The 21,688-nt window shown below is 45.8% G+C and overlaps 1 protein-coding gene across 6 annotated transcripts in view; it reads left to right on the top strand.

Moving 5' to 3' along the window:
- garnl3 (GTPase activating Rap/RanGAP domain like 3) overlaps positions 1–21,688 on the top strand; it is a 617,196-nt gene that overhangs the window by 585,146 nt on the left and 10,362 nt on the right. For all 6 annotated transcript variants that reach the window (XM_072488531.1, XM_072488532.1, XM_072488530.1 and 3 more), the window contains one exon: positions 18,038–18,247. In XM_072488531.1, coding sequence (XP_072344632.1) covers positions 18,038–18,247 — 210 coding nt within the window. The remainder of the gene's footprint in view (positions 1–18,037; positions 18,248–21,688) is intronic.

The raw sequence follows: 21,688 nt of genomic DNA, 5'->3' as shown, positions 1-21,688 counted from the left end.
TCTTTAAATAATGGCATCAGACGCGGGCAGCCTTAATTCATTGTCAGCACCTTCAACAGTGTAGCACCCCTTCAGAAAGTCAGTTTGGTGTCGAAGGATGAACAAGTCGGGGTTTTTATACCTCCTCGGAGATTGGTTGGAAGTACCAGCCTGGATTGGGTATGTATGACTTTGATTTGCAAAATGCCACCACTGAGCCAGACTTTACCAAATAATTCTTGTGAAAGCTACATGGAGACTTGCTCGCAGTTGGGTGGATTGAAAATAGCTTTGTAGATTTTGTAACATCACCAGTTTTCTGGTCATCATTTTAATTCTGCGGTCTGTGACGAGGTTGAGCTGTCTGTGCTTAGTCTCCAACATTAGCGTTTGGCTCACCAATGCCTCGATGGTAAAATTCTCATTCTCATGTCCAAATCCCCCTATTTTCTCGCCCCAACCCTGTCCCTGGGACATCGCCCCCACAGCCATACAACATTCCAGAAAACCTGCATTGTTCCGACTCTGGCCTCTTGTGCATTTCCCACTCTCCTCACCCTGTCATTGGCACCCGTGTAGGTCCTGGGCTCTGGAATTCCATCCCTAAAACCCTCAACCTCTCCATTTCTCTCTCCTTCTAAAATAACTGCCATAAAACCTCTTTCACCCAGTTTTTGGTCATCCAACCTTTGTCCCAGTCCCAGTTTTGTATCTGATTACACTCCTGTGAAGCATTTTGGGACACTTCACTACATTGAAGGTGCTATATAAATGCAAGTTATTGTATATTGAAAAAAAATGGACGATCTGTTCCTGTAATCTTTCAGCAGAGTCACCCACGGTAGCAATCACGTGATTCTTTTTCCACCTTTGTCTTTATCAGAGAGTTACTTGTAATTCGGAGGGGGGGGCGGTTGTTGGCTCAGTTAGCTGGCCAGCTGCTTTGTGAAGCAGAGCAAGGCTAGCAGCGTGGGTTCATATTCCCGTACCGGCTGAGATTACTCATGAAGGCCCCACCTTCTCAACCTTGCCCCTTACCTGAGGTGTGGTGACCCTCAGGTTAAATCACCAACGGTCAGCTCTCCCCCTCAAAAGGAAAAGCACCTTACGGTCATCGAGGACTATGGCGACTTTACCTTTTATCTGTAAACGGGATCAGCTTCAGTCATCAATTGAACACTGCAAGAAATAGATTGGCTTGCAAAATATCGACCTATGACTTCAGGGCATGGAAATGCTAGATTTAAATTTCACTAGATATATGAAACATTGTGGTCACATATTATGAAAGATTAAAAAATGACGAATTGAAGGCAGAAATTCAATCCCTTGAGTTCTACTAATGTTAAACTGTTTGAGCTTTCTTGCTGTGATTTATTATGTGATCATCTACTTTGCGATTAAATTAATGTCTTTTAACTCCCTGCCAGCCACCCATTATCCTGTATATAATCCAGCAGTACGACAACTCTTCAATAAGAGTTATGTTTATCAGTGTACCAGCCTCTTCCATCACCTGAAATGACTCATGGGGCATATTTATGTGTGCCACCTTCCATCGAGCTGACTCCAGCTGGTCTGAGTAAGTTAAGGGTGTCGATTATTTTTGTGGGGCCGGAAAGAACATTAATGCTCCTCCTGATCCCACAAGAATCATTTTGAGAACTTCAGCTTATTTTCGCTCCATTTCTATAAGATTATAATGGATATGGGAGTCTGTTGAACCCAATTTTTTTGGGAGTACGGACGGGATTCTCTGATCTTGTCCCTGGCGGGACCCATGGCGGGCAAGAACGGAAAACCTTGGGCCCTCCAGCCAAAACTCCGTTCGCTTTCAGCGGAAGGCACTGGGAAATCCCAGGCGCAAACGGGGACGGGAGATTTCGGCCTATGTATTTGCATGGGTTGAATGAACAAACAAACAGACGAATCACTGTCCTGGGAGTGGTACCCAGATCTCCTGAGGGAAACGTGTTGAGGTTCTCGGAAAGCTTGATTTTGGATAATGTACCTATGCAGCAATTTTGTTCAGCGCTCTTTCACTCAGGCAGATATCGTGGGACCCGATCTTCTTAAGATCCCAGTTCCCACAGGACCCCGATTTGCGACTGCTTCCTGCCTGTTTAAGGCGAGCGCCGGGGGGGGGGGGGGGGGGGGGGGGGGGCACAGATTTCAGGGTGCCCACCAAAGTACCATGGGCAGGTGGTCTGTGCCCCACTGGCACTTTCCTTGTGCCTACAACCCCATTCCCACCTTGCAGATGGAAGGAAATCCAGCATCACTTATTAAATAAAATGTGACAGCAAAAAATCTTTTGAGTACAGGAGATTTTCACTGGATTAAAATACGAGCCATTGTAGTGATTGAGTCAGTAAAATCCTAGTTTTATTACTTGGAAGGTGACAGTGTTTTTGACAATGAATTATGTTATCTGGTCGCTCCATTTTTCAGTGAAAAACACAAAATGCAACTTTTTACCATATTACTGGGCTGTGGGTAGTATTCCTCCTGTATTCATAACCTGCCGTCTTTCAAACTGATGTTAACCTGCTGATTTCGCTGCCACAGTTTTGTTAACAAATGATACTGTTATGTTGCTATACCATTAAATTATATTGGGCTGGAATCTCCGTTCCCCCAGCCGCATGTTTCTCGGCAGCGGGACGTAGCGCGCCGTTCGCTGGCAGCGGTATTCTCTGTTCCCGCTGCTGTCAGTGGGATTTTCCATTGAAGCCAGCCCACGTCTCCGGGAAACCCGCAGGCAAGGGGGCACTGCCGGCGGGACAAGAGAACCTCTCCGCCAGGGAACGGCTGGAGAATTCCAGCCATTATTACATCCCCCAATCGGTGCCAAGTTGAATGCACTGGATATGAAGTAGGATTCAATATGCTGTGTCCCAAACTAATATGGTTTTGTTACTTGTTTTTTGATGTTGGTGTCATGACCGAGACGGTAGGTACTGATTACCCATCCCTGGTTGCCCTGAGGACAGTACGTGTTATCACACAGGGTGGAATCTTGTGGAAGTGACCGGAGTCACGGTCGCTGGCTGGAGAGCTGGCCAGATCCCCACACTGCCTCTGTTTGAAAAAGCCCACTGCATCTTGTGCCAGTCAGGCACTTGATAAGCCAGTGCCGGGCCTCTTCACCCGGTTCAAGGACCCCTGGCGGAGGTCCCACCCACCGATAGCTGTCGGCCAGTCGGAAGGGCCAGCACCTCAGCAGGAAGGTGGCGACTGCCGCCTGTACTATAGCCGCCCGAGGCCTCAGCAGGCGCAGGTGAGTGCTGGCAGGAAGGGGTTCGTGAAATGGGGATGGGTTACAAGGGGCATGACGCTCACTGGGTCACACCTTCCCGATGATGGGTCCTTCCACCAGGCACTGAGTGTCAACCTCCGCACCCCCCCCCCCCCTCAACCCCGAGAGCCCACAAGCAAATGACCAGGGATCAATTGTGCTCCCCACATGGTGAGACACTTTGCGCCCCCCTCCTCCCTATTGGTTAGCCATGTAAAGGGGCGGGCCTCTGCCCACCATTTACAAGGTGAGGAACATGAAGCTGTGGAGTTTCCCTCCAATGGGACTTTCTGCTCCCCTAACTTCTCTGCGATATATGTTGGAGCCCCATATTCCCGAAAGATGCTGGAACCCCACATATTCTACTGGGGTTAGCTCCAGGAGGCACCTTTATGGCCTATTTCCTGAGAATCTCTGGTCCATTGTTGGGCTAGAGTATCCTGTACCCAGCTGCATTACACTTGACCATGAAACAATCAACCACGGCTGTAAGTGTTTAAAACGGAAAATGTTTCCATTCTTCCATATTCACCACCGCCAGGACAAGTCATCAAAAAATGAAAAGCACAAATAAAAATATACTTTTTCAACCTCTGAAGCGATCATTTGCATCCTTGTGAATCTGTTAGTGACCATGCCTTGCTGCGTTTAATACAGGAGAGCGCTGGCAGCTCTGAATACTGTGGTCCCTAAATCCAAAAATCAATTTCCTTGACATTTTAACATGGCATTTGAATCTATGGACATGTAGCATTTGCTTAGCTCAGGCTCTCTCTCTCTCAGCAGTGTCCCGGAGATTCATTCGTACGACTATTGCTTTTAACATTTACGATGGAATCCTAGATTAGTTTGATGACCTCAGTAATCTCAGTGACAAAGGCCGTCGTCTGGTTCCTGGATGCCTCACAGCACTGGCTAAGACTCTGAAGCAATATTAGCAGCTAGTTTCAGACTCTTACATCAACCGCCTGGCAGCCTGCCAGGTAAACTATTACCCAACGGGCATTCGCAGCAACTTGTGGAAGTACAGGTTTCAGCAAATATACTATAAAAATGGAAGCGGATCATTCTCCTCCTCGAACCTCTTTGCCCGTTCATTTCGGTCATGACTGACCTGCATCTCAAGTACACTCAGCTTTGCTCCATCGCCTCACCCAACAAATATAGATGGACCACGTCTTCAAAGTGCCAGCTCACCCAACATCTCCCTTTGGGAGAGCAAGTTCCAGATTTTCCTTTGTGTGAAAACGTACTTCCTGATTTCCCTCCTTCAAGAGCCCAGTTATAATTTTAACATTTTGCACTCTCTTCTGGACATCCCCGCCAGAGAATATGTTTATCTAGCCTGTCGAGTCCCTTAAGCATTTTACGCGCCCCCGTTAAAATCATCCCTCAACCTTTTAAACTCAAGGAAATTTTAAAAAAAAAATTTTTTTTTAATTCTCCTCCTTTTTCACGTTTTCTCCCACATTTACATCCATCAACAATAAACAATAATCAGCAAGATATGTCAGTCCCGATAATAACAACGATCCCATCTACCCACCAACCCCCGAACCTCAACCCGCATGTTTACATAAACAAATGACAAAAAGGAATCAGGGATTACCCGTAGTCACCCTTAATCTTACGCCCCCCCAGTCTCCAGCTCCTCCCGTCCACTGCCTCTTGTAAAACTCCTCCTCCCAACCTCGGTTCCTTCCCCCCCGGCTAGACCACTCGGACCCTGTTCTGCCAGGCTCCGATGGCCGCAGCCCCTCCCCTCACCTCACTCCTGTTCACTGGCCGGCTTAAACCGGCCAGCGTGGAGGCCCCCGCCCGGGTCCCTTTCCCACTTGCCCGGTACTAGGAAAGCCCAAAGATCCCCTTTTAGCACACAAACCCCGCATATCCACCTACACCCCAAAGAACCCTCTTTTCGAGTGAAAGTTCCCTTGTCCAAATATATACCACATTGGCTCCTTTAGTCTCTACAGTGATACAAAAAAGAAGAAAATACAGTCATGAGGTTACATCGGCAGATGGCCATTCCTCAATTTGTCAGTTCTGCCACAGTCCTTCTGCTTTCGCAAACTCCTCCGCTGCTTCCGCCGTTCCAAAATAAAAGTCCCTGAGCTTGTAAGTCACCCTCAGCTTCGCTGGATATACAATGCCGCACCGCACCTTGCTAATGTACAGTGCCCTCTTCACCCGGTTGAAGGCAGCCCGCCTCCTTGCCAGCTCCACCGTAAAATCCTGGTATACACGTATACCAGCTCCAGCCCACTGCACCACCCGCTTCTGCTTGGCCCAGCTCAGGAACTTCTCCTTCACACTGTACCTACGGAAGCACAGAGTCACTGCCCTTGGCGGCTCACTCGCCTTTGGTACAGGCCTCCACGACCGATGAGCCCGATCCAGTTCATATCGGGAGGGATCCTCCCCCTCCCCCAATAGTTTTGACAGCATCGCGGCAAAATACTCAGTCGGCTTCGGTCCTTCAACTCCTTCGGGCAGCCCCACAATCCTCAAATTCTGTCGCCTGGATCTGTTTTCCAGGTCTTCCATTTTTCCTCGCAGATCCTTGTTAGTATCCCTCGCCTTCCGCATCTCTTTCCCCATCGAGGCAAGTTGATCACCGTGCTGCAATAACGTCTCCTCCACTTCCTTCAGTGCCTCCCCTTGCTCTCGCACCTCCGCCACTGCGCTCGCCACCTCCGTCCTCACCAGGGAAACCGTCTCCTCCACCAGCACACTCAAAACCTCCCTCATCTCCTTCGTCACCGTCTCCATGCATTTCGCAATCTGCGCCAACTGCTTTTCAAATTCCGCAGCCATCACCTTAGTTATTTCTTTAGCCGTAAGCAGTGCGGCCTTCCCTGGTGCTCCAGCCTCCATTTTCCTTGGTGATCCCGCGGTGACCTTTCCACTCCCCGACGGACCTCCAGCTGTTTTTTTGTCCGGCCGTTTTCTTGCTCACCCTCGACATTTTTCTTTGTTCTTTTTTTCCTCTTGTGTCTTCACTGTGCCTCCTCCGTGCCTTCTCCCTGCCTCTGCCGCCTCCGCGAACCCTGGGACCGGGCTTAAAGCCCCGAAAATGCCGTTGCCGAACGGGAGCCCTCCATTGTGCGGCCGCCTCCCGCCCGCCGTCACCGGAAGTCAAACTCAAGGAAATTTAAGCAGCGTAATTTAATCATTTAAGATCTGATATAATTCTGGTGAATCTTAATCAGACACCCTCCAAAGCCATTGTATCTTTAATGAGGTGATCAGGACTGAACAAATTCAAATCCTCTTGTTAAGGTCCGGGGCCCTGTACAACGAATGGAAACTTCACTTCCTCATTTTTTTTTAGTAGTCCAGTCTTCCTTGAGGTGAAGGGCAACATTCTGTTCAGCTCTTTGGTTACCTTTCGTAGCCACGCACTAGCTTTAAGGGGTTCGTGTACCTGGACACCAGTGTCCCTTTGGCCAACCCACAGCTCCTCGCTTTTGTTATGGGCCAGAGTTTAGAGAACCCCAAAGTGTATCATGGAGTTCACCCGACCCACAACTTTTAATAGATTGTGGTATGGAGAGAACACGGCCCACTCTACAAGTGTGGTACAGCAGAAATGGAAAAGCATTTTTTTAAACAAAACAATGTTTATTCTATGGACTCAAGTTCACCTTTTCAAAACATACAGTGAACATCTTGGCAACCATCAATTTAAATACAACCCCCAAAGAATACAACACTAAGTAATCCTTAATAACTTCCCAAACAACATCCAGAAGACAAAAGAAACACCTTTTAACAGAAGCACATCAGGTTTACATTCACTACTGAGAACATTTATAATTCTGAATTCACCAAATGATCAAGAGATAGTCTTTTCATGGCAGAGAGATCAACAGTACACCTGCTCTGTCTGGCTTCAGTTCCAACACTGAAAACTAACTAAAACACACTCTGCAGCAAACAGCCTAAAACGAAAGTAATAATCTGACAGACAGCCCAGCTCCACCCACACTCTGACATAACTGATAAACACCCATTTCTTAAAGGTACATTACTTAAACACCCATTTCTTAAAGGTACTCTCACATGACACTTGAAAGAAAGGATTCCAATTTTCTCTCTGGAATCTGTCATCTGCGTATTGAAGCTGCGTCTGCCATACTTTTGCCCACCCCCTGGAATCATAGCTACCTGGCAGATAAGGATGAAGAAGGCCCTTCATCCCACTCGCATTCACTCTTCCCAAATAAAATGCTACCCATGTTGCACAATGGCACCTCACCATCCCGAGAACCAACCAAGCTCCTCACCTCATATGGATCTATACAACGTAATACCCAGTTTTATAGTTGAAAAGAATCGCCATGCACTAAGTTGACAATGTAGTAAAAATACTTCATAAGACTCTCTGAGTCGCATTCATCTGTGATGTCAAATGTCTTTTATGGCACCCCCACTAATGGGACATCCCATTAATAAAGTTCTTTTCTATGACTCCCAAAAATGGACAGTGACCCGGGGCCGGGATCGAACCCGGGTCCTCGCACCTTGAGACAGAAGTGCTAACCACTGCGCCACCGTGCCTCCTCGGGGTGGGTTTCCATTGTTTCCATTATTAACCGTTTTTCAACAGGCCCTAAGCCTGATCGTGCTCTCATCCTTATATTGTACTCACGGGAATTCAGTGGTGAGGGATTGAAATGTTAAACAGAGTTGCCACTGTCAGAAGTGCGTATTCATAACATGGAAACAATTTGTGAGCGAGCAGAGGGCAGTAATGCAGATGTACAAAATCCTCTTAATTCCTCCCACTGTCATTGGTTTGTCGGCGGAAATACACGCAAAATTCCAAGCAAATGTTGGTCACTTTACGCGACCGAGAATCAAACACAGGAAACCAAAGTGATATTTTGGTGCACACTGGTCAAGTTGCCCTGGTGTTTCTCACATTTTGTTCACAATACAGCTCTCTAAACAAAATCAGTCTGTGGACTCTTGTAAAGAACGCGCAACAATCAATCCCACATTCAAACAAGCATCAAAGACCCTTTTCAATGTGACAGGAAAGTGATGTTTTTTGCCGTATTGGAAACTAAGAAAGGAGGTGAATCATAGGGCCATCCTCCAACAAAAGGCTGGATTCCTTTCTGTTTTGTGGAACCTGACACATCGGGCCCAGTTTTAAATCTGTGCAAATGGACCCGCTTTGAGTGGGTTGAAATCTCGTCCATAATGTGCCACGACCATCAGATGGCCAAACATATTGGCCCGAATCTTCCGAGCAGTGGTAATCACCTTCGGATTGACACTCTGTGCCTCCTTTTCTGCGCCATGCTGGAGCTCTGCGTTTCTGGCCAATCCCGGATTCCCTAGAAATGTGAAGCGCTCCTGTAATGGAAATGCTTCTTCATAGCTCTAGACCAGTGAGGGTAAGACAAGCGATACCCACGTTTTGCAGCACTAGCTGCTGCATTCTGAAAGTAAAGAGCTTAAATGCCCCAGAGCTTCTTTGAAAAATCACAGAGAAAAGGGGTAGGATGGTGGGTGAAAAGTGGGCAGGTTGGGTAAGGTAAGGGGTAGGGTGGTAGCTGGTAAGGGGGCAGGTGGGCGAGGCAGTTTGGGGGGGTAGTCGGGTAGGGGTGGGAGGCGTTGTGAGGTGGGACTAGTCAGGGGTGTAAGTCAGGGGGTGTCAGTTATATAGTTATGCAGGAGTTAGAACATAGAACATAGCACATTACAGCGCAGTACAGGCCCTTCGGCCCTCGATGTTGCGCCGACCTGTGAAACCACTCTAAAGCCCATCTACATTGTCCATATGTCTATCCAATGACCATTTGAATGTCGAGTTAGGCTCGTTTCTTTTCCCTGTCTAACATTCCCTGGGTTACTATCCAGGTAAATAAGACAGAACCATCCGAAGTCTCCAACATTTTCGAAGGATCCCTGGAATTGTCCCTTGGAAGTTCAAACTGAAGTTGGAACTTCCGAGGGGTGCTGTGGAACATCTTTTGGGGTATGCATGGTCTCAAACGGTCTGAGACTAGAAGATTTGCTCCAATGTTATAATTCCATTAATCTGTAAGGCTTCACAATGTTGATCAAGCATTTGGACAAAATTATAATTTTATTTCCCAAACTGTTGGACACAAGCAGACAGTTACTGGTACAGGAAATCTCAACAACTCCCAGACGTTACTCACATTGCCTCAGTAAAGAGGATTCTTCTGGGTATTTATTTTTCTCTGCAGTCAGAGGAGCTAATTGATACTTTTGTCTTCAATGCGATGCAAATGTACCTATTATGGGCCAGTGTTTAGAGAACACCAAAGTATATCATGGAGTTCACCTGACCCACAACTTTGAATGGATTGTGGTTAGGGGGAGCACAGGGGCCCACTTTACAGGTGTGATGCAACAGAGATCGAAAGGATTTTTAAACAAAAGCAATGTTTATTCTATGAATCCAGTTAACATTTTATAAACACACAGTAAACGTCTTATCAACTACCCGCACTGATAACCCCCCCGAAGATACAACACTCCATAGGTAACCCTTAGTAACTTTCCTAACAACATCCATAAGTCGAAAACCCTTTTTAACAAAGACAGTAGGTTTGCAGTCCTTACAGAAATAGGTATTACTTTGAAATCATCCAGTGATCTGGAGACATTCTTTAGCATGCAGAGAGAGACCAAAATTGGTTTGAATGCAGCTCTCCAACTGAAAACAAAACTAAAACTCAGAGCTAAAAACATCTTCCAGCTCAAAACGAAAGTAAAAAGCAGAGCCAGAGCCCAGCTCCGCCCACACAATGACATCACTGCAGCCACTTGAGAAGACAAACATTTCTTAAAGTGACATTCCCATGACATATCGAACATACACAAGGATTGATGAAACAATAATGTGGGATTCTCATTTGAAGATACGACTATATACAGATAATGTTCAATGGGAAGCTGTGAGGCACATGCCTGACGCCAATCACTGCTGCTTATAGACTGCCGACAAGGCATGGGACCAAGACATCACATCCTGCTGAGGTATGTAACGATTGACGATAGTTTAAACAACATTCCTTAAAGGTACATGCGCATCATGTGTCATAGTAAGAAGTCTTACAACACCAGGTTAAAGTCCAACAGGTTTGTTTCAATGTCAATGACATTGAAACAAACCTGTTGGACTTTAACCTGGTGTTGTAAGACTTCTTACTGTGCTCACCCCAGTCCAACGCCGGCATCTCCACATCATGTATCATAACATCTCCCTCTGTTCTAACTAAAGCTTTACTTTAAAGAATCAAACTGCCTACATGACAACAAAACAAAGTAACATTGTGTCTGACTGTACGTTAACACAGAACAATAAACTTCAAGTCTCTGAAACATATCGGCAGTTTGTTTATCTGCCCAGACTGAGTTAAGGTGATCTCCGCTGGAGGCTGCTGTAGCTTTTCAGAATGCAGATTGGGGTTTCCTTGCTGGTGTTGCATCTTAGACTGTGTTCTAATCACAATAGGGTTACTTGGTGTTCCTGGTTGTGGTTTAGATCTGATTTGGCACCTGTTATGTCACACTGTCAACGCTATTTGGTGCGTGTGCTTGACACAGACTTGGTTCTGGGCATATGCTGACGATGCCCACTGGGTTCCAGGTGCCATCTGTTGGGTGTTGTACTCGAAATTTCCGCCTGATGTTCAGGTTGGACAATTTGTTACCTGCATGCAACACATGGGCATTTTTCACCTTCCTCTGTTTTTTGAGTACTGCTTCTCCTACACCTGCGATTATCGACAGGTGATGACTGGGGAGGTTTGTCTGCTGGATAGCAATTCCACATCGGTTCCACAGCCTGATGCAGTGTGCACATCTGAGATGGGTATACCCATTCAATTCAAATTGCACCACGCAGCCTGTTGGCTGATAATCTGCATTGCAGATTGAGGTGATATTTTCCCAGTTTAAGAATGGTGCTCCTTTTCATTATCTAGGCGGTACCATGGACGGTGACCGTGGACTGGCCCTGGCACACCGGTGCGCCCTGAGCACTGGACTTGTGGTGTCCACAGTATAAAATACCCGGGGTGACCATGGTGAGATTTTGTACTCGGTGAGTTTGGCATTCATGAGCTGAATCATCACTTGCCACTTCTGTGGGTACATATATTTCAGTGTGCAAAGTGGAAGGATGTTTGCACCCGCACATGCGGTACCCAGTTTTGCGTATAGGTCATGTTGACACTGCATCTGTGAGGGTGTAACATGGACTGTGGCAAAGGCTTCTTTCTGTTGGTATCACTACGTCAATACATTTTTTGATGTTCGCCATGCTGAATGTCAGCTTATTTTGTGTGACGGTGGCCTGGTTATCCTCAGCAGTGGACCACGGAGCTTGGCTAGATATTTTGTGCCACTTGTTTTGGCCTTTGCTTTCTGCATTGACATTTCCAGTGTCCCCCTGGTGCCACATGCCTTGCATATTTCTTTGAAAGTTGAGCAATTCCAAGGTGCAGGAAGGAGGTGTCACCACCCACATTGCTTACGAGGCTTGGCCTGCATTGTCAATGGTGGACACATTACCGTAGCTTGTAAATTCTGTCTACCCATTAGCAGGTCTTTGTACTTGCACCCACTTTGTAGTCATGTTTCTACAGTCTAACCATTGTGTTGGTCCAAGATACCTTTTGGATCACATCCATTGGGGTAGATGCTATCACGAGCTTTATTATTCTGACAGCTAGATTTGCCCCCACGAAAAGTTGTAATCACACCCCTTGGGTGACATTTTCCCATAATTTGTCAGAATGTCAGTCTCTGACTAAAAACCGGTCATATCTCGCCGAGCTTTCAGATCAGATCAGGTCTCAGACAAAAATAAATTTACTCCCATCAGTCTGGTGGGCTGGGGCCTGATAGAGCTGGCACAGAGATCGGGGCGCCATCTTTAAAGGGCACCCTGATCAGCGTTGAAGTTAAACTCCACCATGGAGGTATCAGGGGTTCTCCCCCACCCCCCCCCCACCCCCAGCTCCTCCCAGCACAATTGTTCAGGTCTCTCTTTCCCCCCTCCCCACATCCAACAACCAATGTGACAGTATCGGTGGCATCATTTACCCCCTTCACTGCTCCCCCACCCCATGTCAGCAAGTTCCTCCCTCAATGGCCTTGGTGTTCTCCCCATCACCACACAAAGCGGGCAACCCACCCCCATAATGCGGTTTGCCAGAAGGCCCGCTCTGGCACTGCCCTTTGGCACAGGCTGCCAACCTCGCGGTGCCAACCTGGCAGTGCCAAGCGGTGCCACTGTCCCGATACTTACTTTTGCGCTCCTGTGGGGGGGGGGGGGGGTCCCTCGACTGTCCCTCGACTGTCCCTCGACTGTCCCTCGACTGTCCCCCCTCGGCTGACTTACGTCTTCAAATAGCTGTTGTAAACCTCGCCCAGGTCACGTCACGAAAGCGAGGTTTGAATATTCAGTGAGGGGGAGGGAATCATGTGGTGCGGGACGCAGTAATGAGATTAAAATGTAGGTAAAATATTAAAATGAGGTTCTTGCCCTTGTGACATCGCCAGCGAGGGGCGTGGAAAGTCAAGAAACGAGACCTCGCCGGCGAGAATCACATTTCCAATTTCTCGCTGGACTTTCTGCCCACGTGTCGATCTTGATGACGGCTAATGTGGGCTGAAAATCGCCCTGCTTGTCTCGGAAGCTCCTAGTGAACTGATCAATGGTCAGTGTTGGCTGTTGGCTAAAAGACAGGAATTCCAGACAGTGTAGTCCGAAATTGAACCCCACTCCTAATTGATCTTCAAGTGTTGACCATATTTCATCTGGAAATTAAGATGGCTGTCAAACATACTGATGTGTTCAAGCTGTGGAGACCTTCATTGCTGATTGCAATTTAAATTTTAATGGCTTGTTTATCTGGTTTGGAAATATTCAGGACCACATAACACAGCTCGGTGTGCTTTCGGGAGAACTAAACTCAGCTGGGAGATCCGTTGCATTCTGATTGAATGTTGGAGACTTTGTGATCACCTTTTGGCTTTTTGCAGGATTTTCAATGCTTTCTGGAGTTTTCGACAGCTGGGCAAGCTTCCTCCAGTTCTTCAAATTAACTTAGCTCTTGAGCTGCAGTACCTTCAGTGGCCATTGCCTTAGGTGGTCAGAGGCTACTGCTTGGCTGCAGTGGGGGCACTGTTGAGCTTGGTGATTCTTCCAGTTTGTAGCTCCAGGAGGCCATTCTCCGGCGGACGCATTGCGCCAGGTGCAAATCCCACGAGGTGGGAGGAATCCCGGGGGAGACCGGAAGCGGGATTTGTGCCAGAGGCCAAACAGTTTCCCCCACAGGTGCCGTTACGCCTGGTCCATGTCTGTGGAAACCAGTGCTAAACACCGCCATGGTGCAGTCTCCCAGGCACGGCTGTTAGTCCCCGGACCCCGAGGGAATCCAGCACAGACATACTTAAATATGTAAATCTGGATCTCACCCTCGCTGGGCTCCAATGAAGCACCTTAGCACATTTTATTATGTTAAAGGAACTAAATAAATATGCATTTTGGCGTTTGCAATCCCATAAAACCAGTTAAACAACGGTGAAGGTTTTAGAAAATGCTGCGAATGAACGGTAGCGTCACACAGCAGCAGCTCTTGAGGGAAGTGTCTCCGCTATTCAATTCTTGTTCAGATCTGCTGGGTCATCAAAAAATTCAAAATATCTTGTGTCTTTGTGGTTGTGGGTTAGAAATCACTTCACAGAATCACAGAATACTACAGTGCAGAAGAGCCCCTTCAGCCCATCGAGTCGGCACCAACGCAAGAAAGGCCCTGCCCCCTACCTAATCCCACTTGCCAGCACTTGGCCCATAGCCTTGAACGTTATGACCTGCCAAGTGCTCATCCAGGTACTTTGCAAAGGATGTGAGGCAACCCGCCGCTACCACCCTCCCAGACAGTGCATTCCAGACCGTCACCTCTCTCTCGGTAAAAATGTTTTTCCTCAAATTCACCCTAAACCTCCCGCTCCTCACTTTGAACTTGTGTCCCCTCGTAACTGACCCTTCAACTAAGGGGAACAGCTGCTCCCTATCCACCTTGTCCATGCCCTTCATAATCTTGTACACCTCGATCAGGTTTCCTTCTCAGTCTTCTCTGCTCCAACAAAAACAACCCAAGCATATTCAACCTCTCTTCATAACTTAAATGTTCCATCCCCGGCAACATCCAGGTGAATGTCCTTCAGTGAAATTACATCCTTCCTATAATGTGGCGACCAGAATTGCATGCAGTACTCCAAGTTCTATACAGCTCCATCACGACCTCCCTGCCTCGGTAATCTATGCCCTGATTGATAAAAGTGAGTGACCCATATGCCTTTTGCACCACCACATTAACCCTGCCTTCAGAGATCTATGGACAAGGTCCCTTTAATCTGTCAGTCAGACAATGTCATTGGCTGAGGCACATTTGGAGAAATGTTAAGGGGCTTCACTCCGAATGCAGAATCTCACTCAATGGGTGTGTGAATCATGGAGTACAGCTCCACCCACACCCCTGTTAAACGACATACAACTGGGGCTGCTGCCTTGTTGAATTTACCTTTACAGATGCTGCCTCAGATGAGGGATTGTAGCCTGTTTGGATCCTGAACGAGAACCCAACTATTTTCAATTTGTAAAACTTTGAGGAAATGTTACTGCACCACAGGAGTGATAACACTGACCAATCAGGATCTTTCATGTTAAAATAAATTTTAATTTAATCACAGAATTAACCACATTAGCAACAAAGAAATAGCTTTACAATTAACAGTCTCAGCAGTTCTTAAGTAAAAGAAGAAATCTTAATTTACCTCTTAAACCTGTCACTATATTCCAATTAAGCACACCAATATATATGAAATACCACTCATGAATAAAGTTAACAACTTGCGTTTCTCTGTGCATAGTGTTTGGAGAGAGAACCTTTCAGGACCTCTGTTCAGATGAGAGTTCTAGGGTCCTTTGACTCTTCAGATGGATCTGATTCCTCCCATTAACTACATCATCTGTACCCAAACCATAAGGCATTCTTTTGTCTCTTCTTACAAGATGTCCCTTGACTTGTTCAGCCAGAAACAAACACAATACTCCTCATGCATTATCTACACCCTTCCTTTCCCGGGTTGCCACCCTTGAGGCTGCAAGATAAGGTGTTGTCGAGGGAAAGGGTAGGGGACGGTAAGGTGCCCGAGATCTACAAGGAGCTGATGGACTGGGAGTGAGCCCCGATTGGAGACATTAAAGCGAAGTGGGAGGAAGAGCTGGAGGGGTGGGTGGGGGGGGGGGGGGGGGGTTGAGGCCGAGACGTGGGGGGAGGCCCTGCGGAGGGTGAGTGCGTCCATATCGTGTTCAAGGCTCAGTCTTATTCAGTTTAAAGTAGTCCACAGGGCACATATGACAGTGGTGAGGATGTGTAGGTTCTTGAGGAAGTAGAGGACAGGTGTGGGCGGTGCGCGGGAATGCCCGCGAATCATATGCGCATGTCCGAAACTGAAGGGGCTCTGGCAGGGGTTTGCGCAGGTAATGTCTGTCGTATTCGGGGTGAAGAGGTGGCCCCGAATCCAGAGGTAGCGATATTTGGGGTGTCGGATGATCCAGGAGTCCAGGGGGCAAGAGAGCCCGATGTCTTGGCCTTTGCCTCCCTGATAGCCCGGTGACGGATTTGCTTGGGTGGAGGGACTCGGAGCCGCCGAAAGCGGGGGTGTGGGTGAGTGACTTGGTGGAATTCCTGAGTTTGGTGATGATCAAATTTGTCTTGAGGGGATCGGTTGATGGCTTCGCTCGAGGTGGAAGTCGTTCATTGACGTCTTTAAGGAGGATTGAGGGGTAGGGGGGTTAAGGGGGTTAAAAAGGGGGAACTCAGGACAGGGGGAGGGAGTAAGGCGGGGGAGTGGGTGTTGGTTATTTATTATGGTGTGCAATTTCACTTCTCTTTTTTGTTCTGTTTGTTGTTTGTTATATACATTTCTGAATAAAATATTTTTTTTTAAATTATCTGCACCCCAGGGTCCTCAAACATGAAAAATATTCCATTAGCTAGCTGTCTGTAAACAAGTAAATGGTTCTCAAGATCTATTAGCAGAACACTGACTTCATATGCAAATCAAAGATTATCTCACTTTTATGATACCTTAATCACTGTTCTGGCAGTCAGTCATTCTATATATGTGCATCTTAACCCAGGTTTTAAATATTAAATATGACAATTTCTTACATTGATCACAAGCCCTACCCTACAAAAAAAAAAGACAGCTTACTCTCATACGTGATTCGTGGAATAACTCTGCCTCATGACTCTGATGACAATAAGAGTTTAAATATGTAGTCACCAAAATTAAATTGTGTTAATGGTTAACCCAAGTAACAGATGTGAGTGTCTGTCATAAGGAGTAATGTTGAAGATGAATACCAATGCACTGAAATTATATGAAATATTCAAGCTCAGTGTATTAACAAAACAGAGATTAATAATGCTCAGCTTGTGAACACATGCAAACATCTCCTGTCTATAAGGGAATAATGTGATGGCTCCATCACGCCACCTTCTGGTATAGCCTCACCAAAATGATGTTTAATTCTCTGCAGTTTGGCAGCAGAGGTGCTGGTCCTGTTCTGAGTGGGTGAAAGTTCATTTTCTTGCATATTGACAATCACTGTGTTGTTAAGTTACATTATCTGAAATTTCAATGTCACTGAAGAACTTTGTTGAAGTTATAACTAACTCGTTCGGGACTTGATGTTTAAAATCTAACCGGCCCTTCAGAATGTCATCGATTTTAACCTCAGAGGGTAGATATGATTAATATTGTTAGAGTCTATTTGATTCAGAACCACAAAGTCGATTTTCTTGCTACAGCTGGATTTTTTCCTATTTAATTAATAAGTGCCCAAAATATACTGATGTCAAATATATGTCCATACACTGACAGAAAGTCCAGATTGTTTTACTTTCTTCATGGAGGCTCTGGAGAATACCAGGTCGGGCCCACTAATGACATGCAAACGGTGTTTACTGTGCATGTATTCTGGACGACATTGACGCCGCTGTTGAGGTGATGGAGAATTGTGAATTTGCGGCAAATCGGCATCCAGCGCGATTTCCCGTCAGCCAACGCAGAATCCCGCCCAGTATGTCTCCATTGTGGGACTATGAATTGGATTCAGTTTGAATTTACCAATCTTTTAAGATTTATTTTTAAAAAAAATTTGGGGAGCAAGCAAGGAGCTGGTTTAAGGGTGTGCAACACTGCACATTAGCTTTGCAACTCTAAGAATGGAATTAAAATGTTTCAAGTTCTCTGAAAGAGTTGCAAATTAGCCCCACTTCCCTGCTGTTGCTTAGGGCCCTGCAAATCTTTCCTGTTTAAATATCTGTCCAATTCCTTTTTGAATGTGCTTCGACCACCATTACAAATCAGATAATGGTTCTTTTTGACTTTTTGGTTAATTTGATATAGTCGTATTTTAGAAACGTGTTCATTTTAGATTTTACAATTCATGACTACGGTCATTTTAACAATGACACCATGCCAGTAAACAATTCATTTCAACTGGGCATGACAGTCTGTATCAGTTGCTGCAACAAAGTCACCAGGATCTACTGTACAGGTGATCAAGGATATGGTAGCCCGTTATAATTAATTATCATTCTCATTTTATAATTCACTGGCACCATTGACCAGCCCTGTACAAGACAGTATGATGGACGGTTGCTAACAATATTGTTGTACTTTAAGGTGAAATTCAATGGAGGTACATTTATAAGATTCCTCTCAGTAACCTCATTGGAAGGAGCATCGAGCGGCCCCTGAAGTCACCTCTGGTTGCCAAGGTTATTACCACCCCGACGTCCAGCGGAGTTGCAGCAATGCCAGTCGCCCATTCGCTTTCACTTTCCCGCATGGAGATCAAAGAGATTGCGTGCAGAACACGCAAAGAGTTGCTGGGTAAGGGTTGTTCCTAAATGACAAACTGTGCCGCTCCCCGGCTCTGCTAAACGCAGTCAGAAACTCAGTTCGTTAGATTTGACGGACTCTGAATTTTCCATCTTGCCTGAAAGGTGTCAGGCACCTTCCCCAGATTTTGGAGAATCCTGTTCAGTGAGGAGCTACAGACTAGAAGCAGTGTTATTCAAAACAAGATTACAAATAAGGCCACAGTGCAGCTCTGAAAAACTGCAACATGACGTTTTCGGGTACTTTACATGGTGTGTGTGAGTGAGCCCTTAATGACACGTGCTGGTATTTTAGCAGGTGGTGAAGGCTAGTCGTTTCAGTTTCCACTCCAATTCTGCCCAATTAAAATGAACATTATGTTGGTGTCTTTTCAATGTTGCTTACCTCTTAAATCCATATTTTGTCTCTCTCTCCCTGTCTCCTTGTTTCCATCTCTCTCACTCGCTCTCTGTTTCTTTCCTCCTGTCTCTCTCAATTGCTCTGCCCATTTGATCTCTCTCTATTTCCTGCTGCCCTCCCTTTACCCCCTCTTTCTCTCTCCCCTTGATACCCTATCTCTATTTCCTCCCTTCCTCTTTTCTTTGCTCTGTCTCTGTCTTCCTCTGGTTGTCACTCTCTCTCACTCGATCTCCTCTCTCTATTTTCTCCTCCTTTTTCCTTCTCTCTCTCTTCCTGCTGTCACACCTCGATCCCTCTTTCTCCCTGTCTGTATTTTTGCCTCCCTCTCCATGCCACTCTCTCTTTTTCTCCCATTTCCTGCCTCCCTCCTTTTCTACTCTATTTCTATCTCCCTCCTTCTGCCACTCTCTTGCTCTCTAATTTCTGCCTCCCTTTCCTTCACTCTCTCATCTTGCTGTCTCTTCTCAATCTTTCTCTCTCTCTCTATTTTTGCCACCCCTCTCACTCCTCAATCTCCTCTATTTCCTCCCTCCCTCTCTGTTCTCCCTGTCTTTCTTCGATCTCTCTCTCTATTTTTGGCTACCTTTCCTTTCCCCCTCTCTCAGTTGGCACTCTCCCCAGGTTTGGTCCAAGTGCAGCTCTTGAGAAAGCACACAGTTAGAAATTAGACATTGTCTTAGCAAAGAGATCAAATAATATGCCATATAATTCCTTCTTTGCTCTCAAATGGTTACCGGTAGAAGTTGAGTAAAATAAATACAAATGACAATACACTTGAAAAGGCGAGTTGATTCAGCTGGCCTTAGCTGTGCTTATCGAATAAGCAGATTACCCTGTCAAGCTACAGGGTATTATTTTAGAGTGTGAGCCTTAAACCTAAAACTGAATACAATATTAAACTAACTTGAATCTTTATCTTCACCAACTATCACTTAACAGCAGGATTTGTTTAATTGTTCCTGCACATACCCGCCTGGAGTTTGCACTCACTCGCTCTGGGTGCTGGTGCATCGGGCTTGAATTCAGAGAGACCAGTGCAAAACGAATTGCGAAACTTTAAGTGCAAATTACATTCAGCACAATTTGGGTTTTCGCAGTATTTTTGTTAGTTTTAAAAACATTACATTGGAAGCAGGGCCCAGCCACAAAGCTGGCCGAACCCCTGACCAAATTCATTACCATTGCAAGTCCCCACTAACTGCATCTCTTTTGGGCATTCAAGGAGGCTCATAAAATTAAACTTCTCTTAAGCACAGAATCACAGCATTTTTACGCCGTGGATGGAGGCCTTTCAATCCGTCGTGTCTTCACTATGGGGCAGTTTAGCATGGCCAATCCACCTAACCTGCACATTTTTGGACTGTGGGCGGAAACCGGAGCACCCGGAGGAAACCCAAGCAGACACGGGGAGAAAGTGCAAACTCCACACAGACAGTGACCTGAGAGAGGCCGGAATTGAACCCGGGTCCCTGGCGCTGTGAGGAAGCAGTGCTAACCACTGTGCCGTGGTAGGAGCCACGCACATGATAACTTCTTTATAAAATTGTGGCATAAATATCTATTATTCTAAAGCTCTTGAGATCATCTGTACAATGATTATGAAATTCTGCTTTACCTTCTGTCTTTACATGGTATGAAAAAGGAGCTTGCATTTACCTCAAACAATCTATGTCCATAGAAAATCCCCAAAGTGTTTCATAAATAATGTGCTATTGTTAAGTGTAATTGTTATTTTGTGGCCAGGTGCTGGAGCCTGTTTCACACAGCAAGGCCTCACAGGCAGCAACGAGATGAATGACCACTCACACTGTTTTGGCTGGCACTTATTAACAGATAAATGTTGCCCGGTTATCGTGGGAACTCCCTGCTCCTCTTCAAATAGTGCCATGGGGTCGAAGCTTAAACGGGCAGTCATGGCCTCAGTTTAACCTTTCACCCAAAAAGCTGCATTTCCAACTGTGCAGCACTCCCTCAATAGTGCCCTGAACTTTCAGCATAGAAAGTTATGCGCTCAAATCCTAGGCTTGAACACCAGCTCTTCTGACCCAGTGAACAAGGTGCCACCAATTTAGAACGTGAGGATTATTTGATATATTCTTCGATACGCCGCCCCTTTTTTTTTTGCTAGCTTGTGGAATTCTCTGCCCCAACCTGTTGTGGAACTAGAGTCTATAAGTTGTTTTAAGAGATAATTAGACAGTTACTTAATATAAAGGAGCATTATAAAAGGGTTGGGAACAAGCAGGAGAAAGGGATTAGATTAGGGGAGCCAAACAGTGCCATAGATCTGACAGGCCAAAGGGCCAGTATCTGTCACATAACATTGTATGATCCTGTGATTTATTTTTACACTTGCATGAGAGCATCAAATATTAAATAAACAATCTTACCTCAGTTGTACAGTGTTGTGTGTTAGCAGCCCAGCATCTCGAGCTTGTACTTTCGATATTCCTCAGTCACAAATGACTGAATCCATTGGCAAGCTGAAGATCGCCAATATTGTATTGGAAAGGGATAGAAGTTGATGGGAAAATTGTTACTGAATCCATTACATCTCTGCTCTCTGATTATGTTTTCAGGATAATATTCAATTATGATACACTCAGGCAAATAATGAGCTTTGTCTGCCGTTTTACCTGAAGTTAAACTAAAATATGTGCCGGATTAAAAACTAAGATATTCTGGTCTTGAATTGGAGCACTGTTATTCATAAGAGCGGTGTGGTTTATGGTCCAGTTATCCGAAGTGGCACTACATCCAGATTTAATTGCTTTTAAGGAAATTGAAATTTTAACTAGCTAACTCTATTAAGCTGTTGCCTGCTGAGGTAAGATGAGAATCTATCTGAAGCCAAAGGCAGGTGAACCAAAATATACCTTGACTTTCAGTCACCTGTATGTATGATCATCTGAAGCTGTCATTTTGCCAACTTCTGGTGGAGCATCGTTTATATTCCAAAGAAATTAAATTTTATTCCAAAAATGTGCAGGTTAGGTGGATTGGCCATGCTAAATGAGGTGGCACAGTGGTTAG

This window comes from Scyliorhinus torazame, chromosome 22 (assembly GCF_047496885.1).
Source record: "Scyliorhinus torazame isolate Kashiwa2021f chromosome 22, sScyTor2.1, whole genome shotgun sequence".
Classification (NCBI taxonomy): Eukaryota; Metazoa; Chordata; class Chondrichthyes; order Carcharhiniformes; family Scyliorhinidae; genus Scyliorhinus; species Scyliorhinus torazame.
Note: the sequence above shows the minus strand (reverse complement) of the source record. Positions and strands in the feature narration are given on the sequence as shown.